At 36.0% G+C, this 23,602-nt stretch overlaps 1 protein-coding gene across 2 annotated transcripts; it reads right to left on the bottom strand.

Annotated features, from left to right (window-relative positions):
• Nucleotides 1-2,984: 2,984 nt before the first annotated feature.
• On the bottom strand, nt 2,985-7,735 carry LOC147570772 (uncharacterized). 2 transcript variants are annotated; one of them, XM_086657315.1, is made up of 4 exons: nt 7,322-7,735; nt 4,398-5,180; nt 3,809-3,856; nt 2,985-3,725 (listed from the first exon to the last, which is right to left on the bottom strand). In XM_086657315.1, exons 1-4 carry the CDS (start codon nt 7,502-7,504, stop codon nt 3,408-3,410), a joined length of 1,332 nt encoding a protein of 443 aa, XP_086513441.1. In that variant the 5' UTR covers nt 7,505-7,735; the 3' UTR covers nt 2,985-3,407. The 2 variants fall into 2 exon arrangements, with proteins under 2 accessions (XP_086513441.1, XP_086513440.1); XM_086657314.1 differs by lacking the exon at nt 7,322-7,735 and adding an exon at nt 6,062-6,440.
• Between the last annotated feature and the right edge of the window lie 15,867 nt (nt 7,736-23,602).

The raw sequence follows: 23,602 nt of genomic DNA, 5'->3' as shown, positions 1-23,602 counted from the left end.
AGTCTGGGTATGATGTCATAGCCAAAAGATCCTTTTTCTATGATAGGATTCCTAGTAGAGAAGGGGATCTTGTAATTCTCGCTATATTTGGGAGTCATGAATTTAATTATCTGACTTCTATGAGATTCAGAAATATTTTGTTTTAGAAGGTCTCCATATGCGAGAATAGTCGAACAAAATTTTATAGTATGTCCCACTATGCCACAATAAGTACAGAACCGTGGCAATTTTTCTACTCTGACTTCTATTGTAATTAATTTAGTATTAGAGATTTTCAAATTAACCCTAGGAGGAAGAGGCTTCTTGATACATAATTCAACTCTTGCCCTACCAAAAAGACTCCATTTAGATGCTTCCTCTGGAGTAGTAGGAATGAAATTACCCATAGAACCTGCCAGGCGATTAACGATAGTGCTGTTGAGAAAACCCATTGGAATTCCATGGAATTGGACCCAAAACCAGGCCTTATCAAACAAGTAATCACCAGGGGATAAGTCTGGTTTACATTGTTGGAGGACAATTAGTTCATCCTGAATAACCCATGGGGAACTCTCTAAAGCAATATCCATTTCCGTTGCAGTGTGAAATTTCATGAGAAAAACGTTATCCTTCACCTCTGTTAGTATGAATCTGTTCGGACCGTGAATAACCCTAGTCAATCGCATCATGGCTTGAGTGACATCTACCTTTTTTCCACTTTGGAACCAGACCACTCCATTCTTTAACATATCACTGTTATCCAAACACAAATCCTCGACATCCACCATGGCTGGAATATGTTCCTCCGTAGATAAGGCCGAAAATTGGTTTATGAAATCTGAATTTGATGCGTCCATAGTAGGAAGAGAGTCTAAAACACTGAAACTATTCGATCGAAACAAATGAAAGTCTAAAACTTCGTGGATGAAAAGCCCCTTAAGAGCGACAAAGAAAGGAAACCCAGGCTATTTCTAGCCGGAATCCGAGAAAGAGATTCAAAATAAAAATGTAACTGCTCAAAACCGCCTGAAAATTTCAAGAAAAACGGTTGTCACGGAGGCTAACTGCCCTATCCCCTCCTAATCCGGTGGCACAATAACTAACACCCAATATCTCCGCCCGGGGTTAACAGTCCAAAACACACAAATTGTCAAAAAAAAAAGGCCACCGCTTTGGGGAAAGCAGAAAAATTTCCGGGGAAGACGGTGCAAAACAAAAAAAAAAAACAAACCAAACGCACTTCGCAAGTCGGAAAGTCGCCGGCTGGATGTTGCCGGCGACTTCAGCATCTTCTCTCTTCTCTCTTCTCTCTTCTCTCTTCTCTCTTCTCTTTCTTCATCTTCTTCTTCTTCATCCAGTTTAATCAGTCTAGAATTTTTTTGATTAGTTTTTCATCTTCATGTGTTTGAAAGGTCTTAAAAAACCTATTATCTTAAACATTTTAGGTTTTTAGCTTTCTGGGTAGGTAATTTTGTTAAGAAAGAAAAGCAAAAAAGAAAAAAAAGGAGGCTACTTTTTGGGTGGTGAATCCATTTTTTGTTTGGATTTTAATGGGTGGAGCTTAACATTGAAGAGAAGTTAGAAATCCATCTTCTTTCTTACCCTTATGTTGTTCATTGAGGGAGAGAGAGGGGGTTGTTTTGTTTATGCACTTATTCTTTCTTCAACCCAACTGATTATTCATGATAGGTTTAATTTAAGTTTGGGTTTTGGTATTATGTTGTTGAAACCCAAAAGGATTATCAACTGGTCAGTTGAATATTTGAGAAGTGAGAAGAATGACCTAACCTAATTCAATTAGAATACAACTGAAAATTGATCAAAAGCTCTAATCTTTACATGAAGTTCGAATTAAAAAGTGAAAATTTCATAAAGAATTCCAACAGATCTTGATATTCATAGTCTAGATTCATCTAGAAATTCAATTTTTATAAGAACTCAATAGATTCAACAAAAAGACGAGATCAATCAAACTAAATATTGAGCTACAGAGAGAGAGAGAGAGAAAGGAGGGAAGGAGAAGCAGAGGGGTAGTTCTGGACGAGCAACGATTTGATGGAAGAAACAACTCCCGATTTGTTTCTGTAAATCAAAGAAACAGCTCCCGATTTGTTTCTGTAAATCTTGCAATTTTTCCTTGAGTGAATCCTCACAGCCCATTTTTGATAGAGAGGGGTAATGTGATGGAACCAATTAGTAGCTGAAACCACCATTAATATAATGGAGTAATTGCCCTTTCTCTCTCTCTTCAATTTGTGATTCCATTATTCTTTATCATGGAGTCTGACCTTTCAATAGGTCTTCCTGCATAAAAAATGTACACGAAAATTTTAGAGAGAAAGAAAGGAGAAAGAGAGGGAGAAAGGGATGAAGAGAGAGCGGTCGCCGGCGTTAATGGTGGGAGTCGCAGGAAATCGATGGAAGTCGTCGGAGTTCTAGTTGAGGTAGAGAGGAGAAGAAGAAAGAATAAAAAATTGAAAAGGTAGTGTTTGGAGGAAACAAAAAAAGTTTGTTTCCACCCAAAATTTATTGCCCCAGAAACTTTGCTAATTTCCCCAAAACACTGGCCAAAACAAAATGTACTTCTTGTGTAGAGGAGAGTGCTGGGCTGCTGGCTAACATGTCTTGCCATGTTGGCACCAACTTGTGCACCCCTGATGTAGCGGAGAGTGGTGGCTAACTGGTGTGTCAGCACCAGTTTGTGTCGTTTTGTAGCCACAACCTCTTGTGTTAGCGGACAGTGGTGGCTAACATGTCTTGTCATATCGGCATCGCGACTTTATTTATTAATGAAGTTTTTAACTTTGACATGGTCTTCACGTCCTGCCGGCCCATGCGACGTCGCGACTTTATTTATTTATGAAGTTTTTAACTTGACATGCGACGTCGCGACTTTATTTATTTATGAAGTTTTTAACTTGACATGATCAGCACAGAACATATCATGCCTTTCTAGGTCGTGTGTCCCGGGCAACATGGGCCGATGCTAATAAACAAATTCAGTCAGATAAAAGCTACACCATTTAGTATTTCTCACAGCAGTTACAACATCTATCATATTGGAATCAAATAAAATTCCCAAACGTACAAAAATTCAGTCATACATTAAAGTTGTTACCAAAACCCAACACTCAGTTGTTGAGCTTATTTTATTGGTCAAAGAATGACTCTTCAAGGAAATGGGTTACAAATGAATATAAGCATCAAATGACTTCAAATCAACTACAATGTGCAATTCTTCAGACCTTAAGACCCAAGGAATTTACGCAAACAATCTGCACCTCAAGTTGACTACTGTCTTCATCTCGTAGTAGACGTGTTCTTCCTCAAAATCATATCTTTCCTAGTAATAATAGTTCACTATTCTAAAATCACAAAACAGCATCCATATAGTAGGTGAGAGGAATTCCGAGAGGTTGCTTGCTTATTCACCTACCCACCTTTATCTGAAGATTACTCATCCCAACTTGCACTGTTTCTAATGGTTGTTTCTCTTTCTCACTTGTGTTAGGGTTCTTCATCTCTAGCCATGGATGTTGCAGGCACTGCTCTGCAGTTGGTCGCTTCTCTGGCGCAAAATCGAGAAGTGGGCTCAGAAACTGAGCTAACTCACGAGCTTCGGGTTCTTGGATGTTGTATTTTTCGACAAGGATGCGATCTAGTGACCAAAATTTCAGCCTTCTGATCCTTTTTAGGTCTCCATGCCTATCAAAATAGTCTTTTGAACGAGATCCTCCAATAGCAATCTGTTCCAAAAAAAAGACCTCAAGATTATTAAATAAGCTGCCAAGTGCCAATGGAGTTGGTGGGGAAGAAAGTTTTTTCTTACCTTTCGAGGTATCTTCCCTAAAAGTTCCATCATTCGAGCAAGGTGATCCTGATTCACAACAATCAACAGAGTAAAGATGTGGCAGAAAACCATTGCTTCCACAAAAAATCAACAAAGCCGAAAAGGAACTCAATTTCCATTTTTGAGAGCAGAAAAAAAGGAATTCATCGCAAATTATCTACTGAAATTGTCACTATGAGATAGTTCGTCTGAGTAATTCTAGTCAATCATTCCACTCTAACTCGAACATTTGATATTGCTAAAGAAATCTTAGATCAAAATGCATTACCCTCATTTGCTTTTGCTCCTCACAACCCCCATTACAAACTAAATGATTCATATAAGGACATTCCATGTTTAAATTTTAACCGTAACGTCTACTGATACTTTTTTTGAAAACTTTGACGTCTACTGATACTAATGAACATATTTCCTTTTTATTATCGTGATTCGTGACTGATCTAGATAATAGGTCGATTAGACTGATTGAGAACAAACATGTATGATTAAAGCAAGAAACTCGTTCAGAACAAAAAAAAATTCAAGCAAGAACTTGTTCAGAATAAAGAATAAAGCGAGATACTAGTACCTCATCCTCGCTAAAACCCTGACCACCCTTAGGAGCAAACATCATATCACCAGTAGCAAGCTCGAAAACCATGCAAGCAAAAGACCACATATCGACGGAAAAGGAATAGCCAGACCCAAGAATAACCTCAGGAGCTCTATACTGCCTTGTCTGAATTTCTTCTGTGAACTGTTTATCGACCCAACAAGCATTTCCAAAATCCACAATTTTGCACTTTAGGTCAATCCCATCCAATGATCTCTTAGGACGTACTGGAATTCCGCCCATTGATTCTCTCCTTCCAGCAATCTTAGCCACTGCCTTCCTTGCTTTCCTCTTGAGCTTTTTCTCAATAGCATTTGACACAATCCCACCATTAGGATTACCCTCTGGCCTCTCAAGTATTGGGGTCAATCCGGACTTCACTGGGTCTTTAGAAGGGTCGATAGTGGAGATAAGAAGCACATTCTCGGGCTTTAGGTCCGTGTGGATTATACCAAGTTCCCTGTGCAAGTAATCGAGACCTACCAAAATCCATTTACATATCTCCTTGATTTTGTTTAATGGAAGTCCTTTATAACGGTTGTACTTAATTAGTTGAAGCAAGCTGTCACCCAAGAATTCAAGGACCATACACCAATGCTGTCCATTTGGACCAGAGTGCTTAAAATGGTCCACCAAACGAACAACACAACTTGAATTCGAGGGGTTTCCATCCGCTATGGCGGATAGTACTTGGATCTCATGAAGCGCAGCTTCAGCAAATTCCACGGCGCTCTTCTGGATTTTAAGAGCAACAAATCGCTGCGAAAGTAATCCTCTTTATCAGGGAAGATTCAAAGCATAAAAATACTTGGTACACTATGCTAAAAAATAGACGAGTACAACATATTTACAAGGCAATATTTCACTTGATTCATGTAAAAAAACATCAATAATAAAATCTGAGAAACACGGAAATGATCCTTTGGTCCAGTGGTTTGCATTCCCCTTTTAAGTCTCTGTGGTCACGGGTCCAAGACCAGTGGAATATAGTTCATTATCATGATCTAACCCATGTATTTTATTATAGGCACTAAAGAAAGTTGTACTTGGTCAATATGTAATAGTAGTTTAATGGTCTTTACAGCAGAATAATAACCTTTAGTGCAGTATGTATATTCATGTTGATCGAGGGCAATTACGAACATATTTCATCTTTATGATGTATCCACGCCATTTAATGCAATCTAAAACGTACGTCAAGCAAGCAGAAGAGAAATCCCAAAATGTCAAAAAAGAAATAATTCAGGAGGCAAAAACAAACCACCATGAACAGACCCTAGTAAGAATTGCACTTGAGGTATGGTTGAATTCAAAATGTCAATGATCTATCAATCAATCGATCTCTACATGAAATTTGACTCAAATCTAATCGATCTCTACATCAAATTTGGCTCAAATCTAATCAATAAACATGAATGCAATAAAACATCAACCGATCTAGACACAAACGTAACGTAAAATCCGTTAAATTAGACAGTTGAGGAGGAAAAATCCAAAGGAAAGATCAGATCTTTAATATATAATGATAGAATAAATCCAAATTCGTAGATACCCATGATCCGAAAATGAATAAATAAAAGAAACCCAGCATGGATATGGCGAAACCAGATCGAGGGAAGAAGAAGAAGATGATGACATACAGATGATTTGGTATCGTAAGCGAGCCAAACGGTGGAGAAGTTACCCCAACCTAGCTTTCTCTGAGCGATATAACGGCCACCACCGAACTGATCTCCAATTCTTACAGCGTGATATCCTCCTTTCCTGTAAGCATCAACACCTTCATCTTCATCCTCTGATCCAGAAGACGATGAGCACGACATCTCTCTGAAAGATTTCTAGGGTTGTTGTTATTGGTGCCGGATCAGATTCAGAGATGGAGGAGGAAGAAGAAGAAGAAGAAGAAGAGAGTGGCTGGGTATTTGTTGTTATATCATGGGTTCTCTCTAGTTTTTTCGGTTAAAAGGAAAGAAGAAAGAAAGAAACAGAGAAGAAAAGTCCCCTCTTTTTTTGCCAACCGATTGAGTAAATTGCACTCCAAATGCACCAGTGGTCTAGTGGTAGAATAACACCCTGCCACGGTACAGACCCGGGTTCGATTCCCTGCTGGTGCATATTTTATTTTAGCTATTTAATTTTATTTTGGCCTAGGGGTGTATTCCCATCGAGCCGATGCAAGTAGTTAGATGTTCAAGCTCGGCTAGTGTGTTCGACTGTTTGCTCGAACTCGATAGAGTAACTTTCCACTTTTTCGAGTTCGACTCGTATATTTTTCAAAGAGCTCGAACTCACGTCGTTTTAAGTTTGTTTGTCGAACTACTTCAATTTAAAACAACTTCCCAAATTATCAAAATACTTCAATGATCACTTGTCACATAGAACAATAATGATTAATGATTGATATTCCAATAATCTTTTGATGGTTGGTATTTCATGTACAAGTTTCAATACAAATACATAATTATAAACTAACTATAATAGATAGTAACGAGTTGTTCACGAGTAGTTCGGACTAGGGGTGGGAATCGGTTCGGACGGGCGGGAAACGGACACTAAGTCAACCGGTCCGGGCGGAACGGGCATAAGTCTTAAGTGTCCATTCGGACATCCGGACAAAACGGACGGGCATTTCGGATTTTTGTCTAACAAAGTGCCCGTCCGTGACCGTTTTGATAATCGGGCAAACCGGGTATCGGTCGGTCGGGCACCGGTTACTAATGAACAAATTAAAACTGATTAGTAACTAAATACAACGTTCAAAACTCCCACTTTACAGTTCCGAAAAGTACATGAATACAAAATTCGTAGATACCCATGATCCGAAAATGAATAAATAAAAGAAACCCAGCATGGATATGGCGAAACCAGATCGAGGGAAGAAGAAGAAGATGATGACATACAGATGATTTGGTATCGTAAGCGAGCCAAACGGTGGAGAAGTTACCCCAACCGAGCTTTCTCTGAGCGATATAACGCCCACCACCGAACTGATCTCCAATTCTTACAGCGTGATATCCTCCTTTCCTGTAAGCATCAACACCTTCATCTTCATCCTCTGACCCAGAAGACGATGAGCACGACATCTCTCTGAAAGATTTCTAGGGTTGTTGTTATTGGTGCCGGATCAGATTCAGAGATGGAGGAGGAAGAAGAAGAAGAAGAGAGTGGCTGGGTATTTGTTGTTATATCATGGGTTCTCTCTAGTTTTTTCGGTTAAAAGGAAAGAAAGAAAGAAAGAAAGAAAGAAACAGAGAAGAAAAGTCCCCTCTTTTTTTGCCAAAAGATTGAGTAAATTTCACTCCAAAATGTACATCAAAATGCACCAGTGGTCTAGTGGTAGAATAACACCCTGCCACGGTACAGACTCGGGTTCGATTCCCTGCTGGTGCATATTTTATTTTGGCCTAGGGGTGTATTCCCGTCGAGCCGATGCAAGTAGTTAGATGTTCAAGCTCGGCTAGTGTGTTCGACTCTTTGCTCGATAGAGTAACTCTCCAATTTTTCGAGCTCGACTCGTATATTTTTCAAAGAGCTCGAACTCGCGTCGTTTTAAGTTTATTCGTCAAACTACTTCAAATTAAAACAACTTCCCAAATTATCAAAATACTTCAATGATCACTTGTCACATAGAACAATAATGATTAATGATTCATATTCCAATAATCTTTTGATGGTTGGTATTTCATGTACAAGTTTCAATACAAATACATAATTATAAACTACACTATAATAGATAGTATGTTGAACTAGTTGTTCACGAGTAGTTCGGACACTAAAGAATGATCAAGCTCGACAAAGACATCCTGCTTCTAGCCGTTGATGTTGATAATTTCTTTATGTCTACTCTTCTTTTTTATATCGGACAATGGTAGTTGGGAACCTGTTCATTGATCGGCTACTAGCAGCCCCTTCATCGAATATTTTATTTTATCAATCCAAAGAAAGGTTCCGAACGACTTAATTTTTGCGCAAATAAAGAAAAAAAAACGTTAAATGTGGGTCTCTGACAGTGGCCGACTGGCCGGTTGCCGACGATCTTCTTCCGAGGAAGGATAGAGGGGTTAATTCTTCTAGTACAAAAGTACAGTAAAAGTCAACTGTTAGACTAATTGTTGATTTTCGAGGACTTACAAAAGGGGGCCATTTCTGGTCATCTTTAAGGAGTATTTTTGTGGTTTGGTCATTTTTAGGGGGTCAAAATTGAATTATTCATTTTCTTTTCCATTTAAAAGGCAACCACGGTTAAGGGTGGGAATCGGGCAGGTTCGGTCGGGCTCAGATTCTTCCTTCGCGAGTACGGGCGGATCGGGTCCGATGGTTTAATGTTCGATCACGTTATCGGAAAAATTTGGGCGGACACATATGAGTAATTTTGTGCATGCTTTTTGAATAAAAAATAATATAAATTAAAAATAGGATCTATTTCAGATATGCATATACAACTTTCATCATCATCCATCACATACACTATCATCAACATCAGTCATTTAACAATGAGGCGTTGGGCAAACAGGCCAAAATCAGGGCAACAATGAGGACCGGGCCCAAGGCAGACTTAAATTACGGACCAGGTCCAAAGTTGTCAGCCCTTTACACGGGAAAACAAAAAAACTTTTAATCCTAGAGATATTACAGAAATGCCATTCAAAAATCTGATTTTTTTTTTTTAAATTTCTGACGCATGAAAGAGGGGAAGTGACTGTTGGAGGAACAATCCCATCTCACCCTCACGTTCTCTCTTTTCAAAAGCGACATGTGTACTTTCTCTCTCTATTTTTCTCTCTTTCTAACCAATTCACGTCTTTTCACGTGATTTCTCTCTCCCTAATTTATCTCTCATAAATTCTCTCTAACTACTTTATCTCTATATCTCTCTCCATTGCTAACCCATTCCTAATTTCTCTCTTAATTTTAACCAATTTCTAACCAATTTTTGATTTTTGCTTTTCAACTTTTCACTTAAAATTCACAAGACATTTTGTGATGAACTGAACACTTTTGTGCTGGGAATTTTCTTGTCTAATGGGAAACGTTCTATGTACTAACCATTTAGTTATGGACGAGACACTTTTGTATTGGGAATTTCTTATGTACCGGGAATTGATTTATGTACCAGTCATTTGGTTATGTAATAGACACTTTTTGAACTGGGATTTTTTTTGTGTACCGGTAATTGTTTTATGTGCTAGTCATTTGGTTATATACTAGACACTTTTGTATTCGGAATTTTCTTGTGTACCGGGAACTATTTTATGTAATGTACACTCTTTTAATTTACCGGACACTTTTGTACTGGGAATTTTCTTGTCTACCGGTAAATGTTCAATGTACTAATCATTTAGTTATGTACGAGACACTTTTGTACTGGGAATTTCTTGTGTACCGGGAATTGATTTTTGTACCAGTCATCTGGTTATGTACTAGACACTTTTTGAACTGGGAATTTTCCTGTGTACCGGTAACTGTTTTATGTACTAGTCATTTGGTTATGTATTAGACACTTTTGTATTGGGAATTTTCTTGTGTACCGGGAACTATTTTATGTACTGTACATTCTTTTTATTTACCGGACACTCTTGTACTGGGAATTTCTTGTGTACTGGGAATTGATTTATGTATCAGTCATTCGGTTATGTACTAGACACTTTTTGTACTGAGAATTTTCTTGTGTACCGGTAATTGTTTTATGTACTGGTCGATTATGTTTTTAAATCTTTCCAGATTTATTTATTTTTTCTTTTTTTAACAATATCAAAGATTGTAAAGATAAGATACACTTATGTATCAGTCATTTGGTTTATGTACCGGGAATTGTTTTATGTACCAGGAATTTTCTTGTGTACTGGGAACTATTTTATGTACTGTACATTCTTTTTATTTACCGGACACTTTTGTACTGGGAATTTTCTTGTCTACCGGTAAATGTTCAATGTACTAATCATTTAGTTATGTACGAGACACTTTTGTACCGGGAATTTCTTGTGTACTGGGAATTGATTTATGTATCAGTCATTTGGTTATGTACTAGACACTTTTTGTACTGAGAATTTTTTTGTGTACCGGGAATTGTTTTATGTACTGGCCGATTATGTTTTCAAATCTTTCCAGATTTATTTATTTTTTCTTTTTTTTAACAATATCAAAGATTGTAAAGATAAGATACACTTATGTATCAGTCATTTGGTTTATGTACCGAGAATTGTTTTATGTACCAGGAATTTTCTTGTGTACCGGGAACTATTTTATGTACTGTACATTCTTTTTATTTACTGGACACTTTTGTAATTTTCTTGTCTACCGGTAAATGTTCAATGTACTAATCATTTAGTTATGTACGAGACACTTTTGTACCGGGAATTTCGTGTGTACTGGGAATTGATTTATGTATCAGTCATTTGGTTATGTACTAGACACTTTTTGTACTGAGAATTTTTTTGTGTACCGGGAATTGTTTTATGTACTGGCCGATTATGTTTTCAAATCTTTCCAGATTTATTTATTTTTTCTTTTTTTAACAATATCAAAGATTGTAAAGATAAGATACACTTATCAAAAGTTGATGATCTAACAATATCAGAGATTTGTAAAGATAAGATACACTTTTCAAATTTTGATGATTTTTCAGAAGTTGATGATTTTTCCCATCTAAATTCAGATTGTGTAAAGAGAAAGAGGGGGATAGATACACAAATCAAACTGAACTTTTTCACCATTAAATAAAAAATCCAGATTTTTTGCTTCCAGATCCCAACGATTTGGTTTTTCCTGGTAAACCAAAAATCACTAGTTCATTTCTTCATTGCTAAACCAAAAAATACCCAAAAAATACAGGATAGGAAGATTAAAAAAATTTCAGAAACATAAACATCATAGATTAGAGATAGAGAGAAGATGAATCTGATTTTTCCAAATTTCTTCACCACGAAATTTCTTTAAAATGTTTCTTCGCCATTAAACACTCACCAAATCTGTTCAAGAAACACAAACCCTTCCAAAATCAATAACCCAGATCTGAATTCTTCACGGTATTCACTATATTAGAAAACCACATCTATCTATTTTGATAAAAATGGTAGCAGAGAGAAATTTTGAGAGGGCAAGATAGGATGAAGAGAAGATTTTTTATTGTAGTGAGAGAAAGAAAAGGTAAATATGAGATCTTGGGAGCTAAAATGGGAAGAAAAATTTGAGAAGGAAGATTTCCTACTTATGGATGGGACCCTCATTAAATGCAAATTTTCAATCAATCTGCAAAAGAAGGAAGTTGGGGCTCGGTGTACAACCAAGGGCAATACGGGAATGAAAAAGTAAAAAGAAAAGAAAAAGGTGTGACCCACTGACAATTTGGATTTCTTTTACATTTTGGGTTATGACTGGGGAAGAACCTTATTTACCCCCATTTTTATGGTCCTCTCCCTAAAAAATCCTTTAACAATATCAACATAAAAAAAAATCATCAAATATGATTCATCTCTGAAACAGACACGATTTATTTGATCAAGCAGATCCTTAAGTTAGGATCTGTTTCAGATATGAATCTACATGAATCATTTAACATAACAAAAAAAAAAACGAAAAACACATGAACCATTCTTTGATTTATTTTACATCGTTCAACATAAAAAAACAATTAACAGTATAGAAATCAAATCCTAAAGAAGGTCGTGAACAGTGAATCCGGCGAGTGGTGGTCTGATTGGTGAACAATGAGTGGTCTAACAATGAGTGATTTGATCAGTTTTGGGTTGGTTTAGTGATCTAATCGATTTTGGGTTGATTGAGATGAAGAACGGTGGAGTTGTTGTCTAAGGCTATATGCCATACTCTGACCGAGATGAAGAGATGCAGAATGGTGGAGGAGGCAGTAGGGTTAGCTTTTTAAAGAGTGAAGGAGGGCTTTGGTTCTATATATAAGCAAGACATTTTTATCCAACGACCGGTGATGCTAAGTCGTTGGATCATATAAATCTGGCTATTGGGTTTAGGGTTAATCGGGTAATTATCGGGTGGGCGGGTGGGTTAAATAAACGGGCAGACAGGTAACGAATTGGATTCGAGTGATCGGGTGGCGGGCGTCCAACCGGGATTCGGGTAAGAGGGCTTACCCGTGTCCCACCCACGACTGACCAATATTTCGGGTTGGGTACACTCGAGCCGGGTGTTTCTCGGGTGTCGGATCGTCTCGTACCGGTCGGTTAGCGTCGGATTTCAGATTTTCTGACTGTTTTCCCGACCCTAACCACGATTAGGGTTTTCTTGTTCCCGTAGATCTTGTAGCTCCATGTTGTTTGTTTACACGATCTTATAAGTATTACTATATAGTAGCCGTGATTTAATATTTAGCAACCACAAACGATACATTTTATTTCATCATCATCCAATATTTTACATGACAAATAGAGAAAAAAATAACAGATAAACTGCTCGATAAAGAAATCTATGGGAAAATCACTTAGATGCCAAAAAAACACTCCTTATTTCTCATTTGTAGGTGAAAGTAAGAAAAACACTTTTTTTGTATTCAGTCTTCGCAGTCTTTAGTTTCAACCCTACCTTGAAGAATATGGGGTCAAGGTTGGCATGCGTTTTGGGTTTAGGTTCCTCTGCTTGAATGCTATAATATATAAATTGTTGTTTTTTTTTCTTGACCTCTTTTGTTTTCAAATCTTTTTTTTTCTTCTTAATTTAATCTTACTATTACATATTTCTTAAACAAAACTGTACAAGTAGCGTGGAGTGAGAGATGGAGAAGCTGAAAGCGTGTAAAATATAAGATGGCGCAGACTAGTCTTCTAAGCTGCTAGTGATATTGCCTATTTTTGTACTTTTGGGTCTCACACGTTCACACCCTGCCAAGACCACAATAAAGTAGAACGGGTCGTGTTAGTAACATGTAGTAGGATGGTGCAGACCAACTCTCTCTTAGTGATACTGTGCGTTTTGACAGTTCGGTGACTCACAGTTTTAAAAGGCCTCACGAGAAAAAAAAAAATGTTTAACCTCTTAAGATGAGCACTCCGCTTTGTCTCACCACCCATATGGGATTGTTTACAACACCTCTCAATTCTCAAATAACTTAGATGCCAAAAACAAACTCCATATTTCTCATTTGTAAGTGAAGGTAAGTAAGAAAAACACTTTTTTGTTATCTCAACCATAGTTGTTCTTCCTGTCTTCTCAAACGTGGAGAGGAACATGAATGATTAACAACATTGAGGAATAAGAGGGCCATGCTTCTCTAGTCTTGGAGTAGTGGTGGAATGCCCCTTTTCTTTCTCAATGTTGTTAATCATTTTTGTTCCTCTCCATATTGGATCATTCATGTCCCCCAACTGTTTTAGCTAACATGAAAAGCCCCGTTAGGGGGATCTAGGAAACGGTATTTGAGGTTTGCTTTTTCACTTGTGCATTTAAGAGCCTAAAAAACAGTCGCAAGATAACATACGGCTACAGAGAATTTGCCATCAATAACTTTCACTAACGTCAAGAATTAAAACTTGTTGATTTCTTTAGGAGTAGTAGGTATTCTCTCCTCTCATACAACTAACTATATTCCTTGTCTAGTTTTTTTCTCAAGTGTATTAACTTTTGTATGTTTCCTTCTAAGTAATGTTCTCCTTATTATTTTCGAGGAGTGATGTGTCATACCTATTATAATTTTTTCGAGGACTGAGGACAGTGGCGGATTCAATCAATTCAATGGGGATTCATCAATTCAATGTCATTCATCAATTTCATTCTCACTTCACTTCCTACTCTTCCTTCACAACGAACATATCTTTTCAGGAAAGACATATCTTCTCAGTTCTGTTCATTCATTTTGTGTCTTCTCAGGGAAGGTTAGAATTTATTTGTTGTTGATCTTATTCGGGTAATGAAATTCAGAAACTAGGGTTTGTTTGGTCATTCTAAAACTAGGGTTTCTTCTCATTTTATATTCAGGGAGATAGTCATCTTCTCAGTTCTGTTATTTTATTTTGCGGCTTCTCAGTTGCTTCATTTTGTGTCTTCTCAAGAAAGGTTAGTTTCTTTTGCTTCATCTTTGTGAATGTTTATCTGTTGTAGATTGCTTATTTGGATGATGAAATAACGTTTATTTAAATCATGTATTTTGTGGGAAAGCAGTGACATTCAAACTGATTTTAAACCATGATGATTGCTTCTTCCACAAAGATCGTATCGACATGATGAAATCAGTGACATTCAAACTGATTTTAAACCATGTATTTTGTGGGAAATAGAGTGAGATTTCTTACACATTGATTTACAAGTACGTTTTTTTAATCAGAAACTAGGGTTTGTTGGGTCGTTTTCAAACTAGGGTTTCTTCTCATTTTATATTCAGGAAGATAGTCAGAAAACTGTAATAAAACTCAAGCTCTCTAATGGGTGAATTAGGAGTTGGAGGTGATGCTCTATCTTCGTTACAATAGACATATAACTTTTAGGTTAATCTAATTTGGAGGGCTATTCTTATCTACTTTGTGTATGTGTTTGATGTTGTCATATATGTGCTTAACTCTTTATCATGTGTTTGATGGAGTGTCAAATAGAAATTTATATAACATGTGTTTGATACTGCCATATATGTGTTTGAGTAAATGTCTAAAGAAATATAGAATTAGAACGTAAAATAGGATAACCTCCTACCTTTGTTTTTTCAATTTGCGTTATCTCGATTGTTTGTAACGTCGATTTCGTAAAAAGATTTGAGTTTCTTTTTCTTTTCTATCATATATTCCTTGCTTAGGAATAGAGATTTCATTTTCATGGTTTTGGAGCACCTACTAAAGGATTTAGTTGTCATGAGTTTTACATTTCAAATTCTTAGTTATCGGTAGACATTTTTTGAATTGTCAAAATGATGAACGATGAGAGTCTATTTTTTATTGTAGATGAGCTCTTAAACCATTGTTTTTAAGAGCTTCAGAATGATTCAAAATGATAGAATTGACATCGTAGGCCACCATTTCTTTTCTATCATTCAATGTTATATCGACACGTTGAACCATAAATGGTATAGAGAACTCTTTCTTTTGTTAAAAACCATTAGAACTCATCTACAAGTGAAAAATCATAATCTTTATCTCTTTAGTTAATTTTCAAGTGAAAAATCATAATCTTTTGTTAAAAACCATTAGAACTCTTTCTTTGTGGTTTTGAGTTTAGGCTTTTATGGAATCAGGTGATGGCAGGAATGGCTTCATCAAAATGTATGTGGTGTTTCATTTAAGTCGATTTTAGCTTTTGGACTACAATATAACCTTTATCTTGCTATGTTTCGATTTGCAAGACTTGAAACTTCTGTAAGCTCCTATAGTTTTCTTTGAAGTTATTCTTTCAAATAAATTAAATTGAAATTCAATGGTGTCGTTTATTATATCTAACTTAGATGTTTGGTAATCTCTTCCTTTTAAGATTGACTATTTGATTAGGGTTGTGAGATTATCTCAAGTGGTATTTGGCTAGACATATTTTTTCAGGATTTGCGTTATCGCGAATCATGGATGTCAAAAGATAAAAAATCACCATACTTATATATTTTAGATTTATACACATTCAATTATCTAATGTTCCAATTACTGGTCAATGTTCTTTATCCTATACAACTCTAATAATAAACGAGGTTTTTAATCTATTTAATTTACGAAAACCAATTTGTTCTTATAGTTTGATGTTTCGAACTCAACAACTGGTAGTAGCACTCCACACTCACTGTATATATATGTATGCCTAATATATATTTCGTTTTTAATTTTCTTTTCACAAATTGGGACAAATGCAGAGAACCATTATTCACTGGAGATCAAACGAAGCCAACTTAGGTCGAAGATCTATGTTGTTAGGTTTGTCCTCTAATCAAGCATTTCTCTAAAATTTCTTATGTCATTGTTGTTCAATATGTTTCAAAATATTTGTATCTTTTGATTATGATCATTGTTACTCGTGGTAACTTTTCCTTCAATTTATGCAAGGAAATATAGAAAAATTATTTTCAGACCTTCAATTATGTACTTCCAAGCTCAAAATATGAACTTAAGGTTGTTGCATATTTCGGTTTAGTGGTAGTATGAGTTAATTTTTATCAAAGTCTGAATATGGCTTTATACACGTACAAGTGAACTTGACAAGGTCATTGTTGATTATGGAAGAAATAATGTTTTTATTCTACTAAATTACTTGCATATTATATTTTTATATGGATCTTACGGAAAGTTGGGAAACTTGATAATGAAATTGAAGAAACAAAATGCGTAGAATATCTATTTTTTGGGATCTCATGCAACATGAGAACAAACGTAACTCTCTGAAGCAAAAAAATGTATGTGGTTTGTGGTGTTTGCTTGTCAATCTGGAGGTTTTCATTTGCCAGAGTTTATATTTTACTCCCTTGCAAGTTATATTCGATACTCTTGCATTATCTATAAATTACCTATCTTGTGGTATTAAACACTGAAAATATTCCATAAAATGCTACTTCAATTACAGAATTACATTAGTATGTCGCCACATTGAAGTGGGAACAAATAATGCAAACTTCATCAGAATACCTTGATCATGCTTGTGTTGCGATAAGTAGTACATGGACAGGAGATACACATCAACGACAAGAAGTGTTTGTTCAAGTGGAAAGGACCAAAGAAGACAAGTTCTGATTTAGGATTAGAATTCTGGTTCGATTCATAATTTTATGTACATATACTTTTAACATTTGGGTATATGTTAGATAGCAAATTTTGAGAACTATATTTGTTTCAATGGTCTCGATAAGTAGATGTTCGGGTTTGGTCTGGTTACGGTGACTAGGATCAGTTTGAAGTAGTATTGTTGGTTGTTCAATCAGGTTGGTACTAATCAGAGTGGGTTGTTATTCACCTCCATTATTTGTTCTATTTCTTCCTTGACTTTTTCATTTTCATAATTGTTAGTTTGTAGTACAATTTTAGTCTATTCTTTTGAACCAATTCAAATTTCTATTAATAAGTTCAGATTTACTTGTGTTCACCGTGCCGGAGGCACGGGCCATACCCTAGTATTTTAAAAAAATGGTTTTTTTAGCATTATTATTTTTGAGTGGTTTTTTTTTCTATTAGGGTCTAGATTATGGGTTTTCACTCATTATTTCTTTTAATAATAATAAATTTTGATAATTAATAATATTAAAATTTAATAATAGAATTTCAACCAATATTCATGCTAGCTATTGATTCATAGATAACTCGAATTCCACACAAGAATTCACACACAAACAACAAAGACAGTGGAATCTCTAGTAAAAAATATAGCATATGAATATAAATTCCTTACTTCATAGTAGTTTCAAAAGAAGTCTTACAACAACCCAGCAAATACTTCACACAGCTTTCGACTGGTAATGGTCCGCTCTCATATGCAATCCAATCTGAAGTTTGACATGCCTCCAAAAGGCAGACAATCCCCCGATTGGTATTCTTCTCTCCGTTTGAATGTCATCTTCATCCATAGGTTCAATTGATGCGATGTGGTTGTCAAAGCAGGAAACTCCCTCCAATTCAAGGAGAAGAAGAAGCTTGTTGATATCGAATAAACATATCAAACCATATCGTCTTCAAAAAATTTGATTATGAAATACACTAGAAACTTTAATCAACAATTGGGGAAACTTACAGATCCTCTAATGGTAGTTGGATAAGGATAGTGAGTAATTCGTCTTCTTCCAGGCATCGTCTGCAACATACTTTGAATTTGTTGTTGTCTGCCATTGGAGATAGACAAATTGAAACTTGGAGAGAGATTTTATGAAATCGAATGATGAGATTTTATGAATTTGGGGACGATTGGGGTTTTTATAGAAACGAGATCTGGATTTTTTGAAATTAGAGAGAGAGGGCGGAAAATTTTCGAAATGTAGATGTAGAACCGGCGAAAGGTTGTTACAGAAGCCTCCAAATCCTACGATTTCTTCCCTTACACATGTCAATCCTAAGAGACACTAGATTAAGTATCTTAAATATCATTATTTTTGGGGAACTCCTAAATATCACTTATTCTCCTCACGCAATCAGTCTAGTCACCAAATAATGGGACTCGTGACAATGACGATCAATTAGGATGATCGAATTGAGGACTGAATATGTTACATTTGTGATTCTGAAGGTTCCTTGACAACTATTCTGAATGTACAAAAACAAATTAGTACTATTTTCCACTCTAATGCTACGAAGTCGATCTCGAGTCCTGAAAAAGGGAAAAGAAACTATGAAGACTTCAATAATTATATAAATTTGAAAATTTTAATAAATTTAATTATTTGAAATTTAATTAATTTATTAAAAAAAATTTAATAAATTTATAAAAAAATTTAATAAATTTATAAAAAAATTTAATAATTTTTAAAATTTATAAAAAATTTAATACCTAATACTTGATTAACTTTATAACAAATATTCGTAAAGCTATCAATAACATAACACCAATTTCACATGGGTCAACAGCAATAGAAGAATTTAAAACTATAGAATTCACAGACAAACAAAACAACAAAAATTTAAAACTATGGAATAAGATATCATCCATCCTTTAAACAAACAAAACAACTAAATTATACATGGTTCCGACCATAACACCAGATGAACACAAAACTATCTTCCCCAAATTAGTGTCTCCATGCTAATCTGGGTGGTGAAAGCACCTAAATAGTTCTCCTCCTTAATCTAAATAAAAAAAATAGATAGAAAAATATTGTTATTAAATTTTAAAATTATTAAAATAATTAAATTTATAAAATTTTGGAATTATTAAATTTATAAAATTATTAAAATTATAAATTTATAAAATTATTAAATTATTAAATTCAATATTATTAAATTTATTAAAGAGATGGGGTAATGGTTCTTTTCTAACTATGTTTTTATTACTTTGCTCTAATAATAATAAATTTAATAATTAATAATAATATAAATTTTATTAAATTTAATAATAAGTAATAATAATATAAATTTTAATAAGTTTAATAATAAAATTAAACATATCTAACTTAGTTCCCATAATTGGGGATCTAATTGAGGTTTGCACAAGAATAGTGGAATTAATCCGGATCATAACTTCATGTGAATCAAAAGAAAACCCGATAGCCGATGAACATCTCATGCAGTATCAAATTAAAACATTAGACCCATTGAAAATCTTTCGAATAACAAAGAAACAATTCTAAGTTGTTTTTTGTTCAAAAAATACAAAAAAATTGAATTAACAATTAAATATGACATCATTCTACACGGATATTTAATGAGGGAAAACTTACAGAGGGTTTGTGAAGGTATGGACGTAGCTATCATCCTCCATTTTAGATGTTAGGAATAAGTCAGTGACAGTTTCCCCTTTTAAACACCGTTTACAGCACAATTGTTAGACCTCTGGTCATTTCTGCCATTCCATTGGAGAAAGGGTATTTGAGAAGAGCGATGAATAAGATGATAGGAATATATATATATATATACAAATCTCGCGAAATTCTAAATGCGTGTCGATCCACAGAGAGGAGTTAAAATCTATTCTAACCTAGAATTAGCAAATATATCCTTAACAAAAAAAAAAAAAAAAAAAAGAATTAGCAAATATGAATCTGATTTTTAGTTGACGAGAACGATAATTAAAAATATATGGAATTTAAAGAGAACAAACAAAAATGATAAAACGAACTCAATGTGGGAGAAAGCCTAGGGTCTCGAGTCCATCCATGGAGAAAGATGGTCTAATTTGATTAGTCAACCACTTCCTTTATTTACTCGGGCTCTAACACATGAAGTGTCGAAAACCTGGAAGGTATCTTTGTTAAAACGGCAAAACTAAAGGCATATGCATCGATCCTCTATATACTAATTCCCCAACTTATGCATCAACTAAGAAGTATAACCTATCAAAGCTTTTACTCTAAGTATAGAATACCAACTCAAGAAGCATGCATAATGAAGAACGAACCAATAATTGAGAATAAATGCAATTAAGGCATAAACGACCACCGGACTAATTGATTCGCATTAAACGCATCAAGAAACTAATAACATCATAGACTTCATCAAAAACTCTAGATTGGACTAGTTGCACATAAAAGTCCTAGCAATTATAAATAATGAGTTTATTATAAAATCAGAGTCAAAAGTGAAGGAGATCACCAAATAAAGATGTTCCTAGTTGATTCAAAGAGATAAAGATGGAGTTTGATGAATTTTATCACGTCTCTCTCACAAAGACATAGAAACCTCAGCACAATAACATTCTCTTTAATATTTCTCTCACAAAAAGATTAATGGATCCTGATCCTCTCTCTCTAAAATCTGTTTTTGCTCTCTCTCTCTCTCTCTCTCCAACACTATGAAATTAAAAGAAAAGAAAGAGAAGAGGATAAACTCAATTAATTATTAGTTCTGTCTCCTTTCTCTCTCTGTACAATCTCTTTCTCTCATACAATATAATTTCTAATAAAACAGTTAAGAGAAAGAAGAATAATGGTAACTTTGTTTCTGTTCTAATGCTCCTTTCTTCTCCACCCTCTCTCTAAAATATTCTTGAAGCTCTTGAGGAGTAGAAGAATCCAACTGAACTCCCCAAAGAGAGATACCTCCTGCTCTGTCCTCTCTCTGTTTTTATATCCAGAAAGAATCAGAAGAATAAAATTAGTCCACTCCTTTTTTCTCTCCACCACTTTCTAAAACATCTCTTCTTCATCCAGCCGAGACTTCTTGTCAATGTATGGGCCAAAATACGTCACTAGGAGTGCCCCCAGAAATCCACGATTAATGGGCTTACACGGTGACCAAGCCCATGAATTAATGACCAATGGGCTCGATTCATTTATCTTCAGGCATCCTGAAGCAACGTTAAAGTACGGGAGTACATCCAGCTCTGGATAAAGAGGCCCGTCCTCACCCGCAAGCCAGAGTACGGAAGTGCATTCAGCTCTGGATAAAGAGGTTCGTTCTCCCTCCTTCAGCAGACCAAAATACGGAAATACAACCAGCTCTGGACAGAAGAGGTCCGTCCTCTCAGCTGACTTCTCTTTGTATATCTGTTGAGAAGCGTTACCATCATTCAAGATGACAATATCTCCAATATATCCATTGGATGAGAGTTACGATATCCCCATTCATGGTAATAACTCTGTGCGTTATCATATTCAAGGCAACAATTCACCATCAGGTGACGGTTGACAAAAACTGACAGTTAACCACAAAACCCTATATAAGGATCAACTGGTAATCGACAAGGGCGATCCAACTCCGGATAACAACACCCAACTTCTAAATTCACTTGCAATCAGCTAACCACCTATTTTCTCTCTCATATCAATCACCCAAATCTTTGGTAGTCAACCGACGACTGCTGTTACCATCATCCCTTCTCTTGTTTAAGGAAGACGGGTGATCATTCTCTCACCTGACGATCACCTGCTGAAAGAAGACGAGAGATCATTATCTCTCCTAAGCGATCAAGGAAGACGAGCGATCCTTCTCTTTCCTAAACGACCGCCTGCTCAAGGAAGACGGGTGATCTTTCTCTGTCCTAACGACCTGACAACCAAGGAAGGACGACCAGACGACCTTTGATTTCTCTCTCCACGCGACTAAGGGGTACAAACACTTCATTTCACTCAACGATCAGAGAACTAGGCAGACATACACCCGGTTGTATCACCTTTTCTCGCAACGACTGTTTTGCTCTAGCAACATATTTAATTCCACAGCTCGAACTCTAGTTTATAATTCTTATTTATTATTTACCAAGTTTACTGACTTGACCGTCGGAGCCGCCTTAGGCCGGCACCATCCCGGTGTCCCCTGAGATCTCACGGTCACATGCGTTGTTGTCTCTTTTGTCACAGGTTAAGCCCAAAGATGTCGTCGGTGCCCGCAAAAATATTAACAGGTGGAGGTTCGACTTCCGATCAACGACCCGGTCTCCGCTGACTTCTTGACCCCGCGATTTCTTACCCTCACAGTCAATCGAATCCTCTTACCCATCTCTGTCTAAAAGAAAATACCCATCTCTCTCAAGATCAATCTCTCTGGGATTTCTTTCTTTGTAATCCAATTGAAAATCTTCCCTCCCGCCTTCTGTAAACAGACCACCCTCTATATCTCTCTCAATCTCCACCCATTCTTTCTAAATAATCTCTCATTCACCTCCATCACTTTCCATCTCTGTTATGATTTAGTATTTCCTTAAGAACAGTTGAGTCGTTGATAAAATAAGAAGACCAGAAGAATAGGAAATTCCACAAATTTTGGAAAGCAACCGGTTGTTACTTGCTGGCTGGCGGGTGATGCTAGTGTGTATCGCAGGAGACTAAAAGGTGTTGGGTTGTAATTGCAGATGGAGACATGTGCCCGAAAATCAAACTCAGCCATTCGATCTGACAAGACATGCTCACTGCGCGACACTCTCTTGCATTGATTGTACTAACACATTGACATCCCGACGTACCACCCTGTGTGATCGAAGGCAACCCGAACCAATCCAAGCCGTCGGACTCGTCCGTCTTGCCCGCCACGTGTTGCTGGATGGATATATATTGACCTTTGGTCAATTAATTTTGACTCTAACTTTGACCTTCTCATTTTTCTCCTCCGGACTCCAATTCGACTTCTGTTTTCACCTACGGGTTCACCTTGAACTCTACTTTTCATCAGAGTATCATCGTTGGCCAAAATTACCAGAGTCAACAAATGACCCAAACTGTCCCACTAGTGTCTTTCTCCCGTTTTTATCCGTTTATCGTGCACAATTCTATAGAAGATACTTGGGTACGAGAAACACTCAATTCATCAGAGTAATTGTTCGAAATAGACTAACTAGCCTGAATTAAAAAATTCAGATGGAATATTTTCACGTCTCATCAAACGTGTTGTGAACAATCCCATATCGGCGGTGAGACAGAGTGTAGTGCTCGTCTTAAGAGGTTAAACACCTTGGAAGTCTTTAGTGGGGAATCAATTCGATTGTATATAGGGTTTTGATTACAAGATTGGTCACTGATCTTGGAAGGGAATTTGCCATGAAACAACTAGGGTCTTTGCATTACTTCTTGGGGTAGAAGTACAATATTGTTCTTCCTCATTACTGCTTACTCAGTCTAAGTATATAGTTAAGTTACTAAATAAAGCAGAGCTTCTTGATTGTAAACCAACTTTAGTACCTATATC

This window comes from Eschscholzia californica, unplaced genomic scaffold, assembly GCF_041429995.1.
Source record: "Eschscholzia californica isolate CP2 unplaced genomic scaffold, dmEscCali1.0.p SCAF_1, whole genome shotgun sequence".
In the NCBI taxonomy this organism is placed as follows: Eukaryota; Viridiplantae; Streptophyta; class Magnoliopsida; order Ranunculales; family Papaveraceae; genus Eschscholzia; species Eschscholzia californica.
The sequence above is the reverse complement of the archived record's forward strand: the minus strand, read 5'-3'. Positions and strand labels throughout refer to the sequence as shown.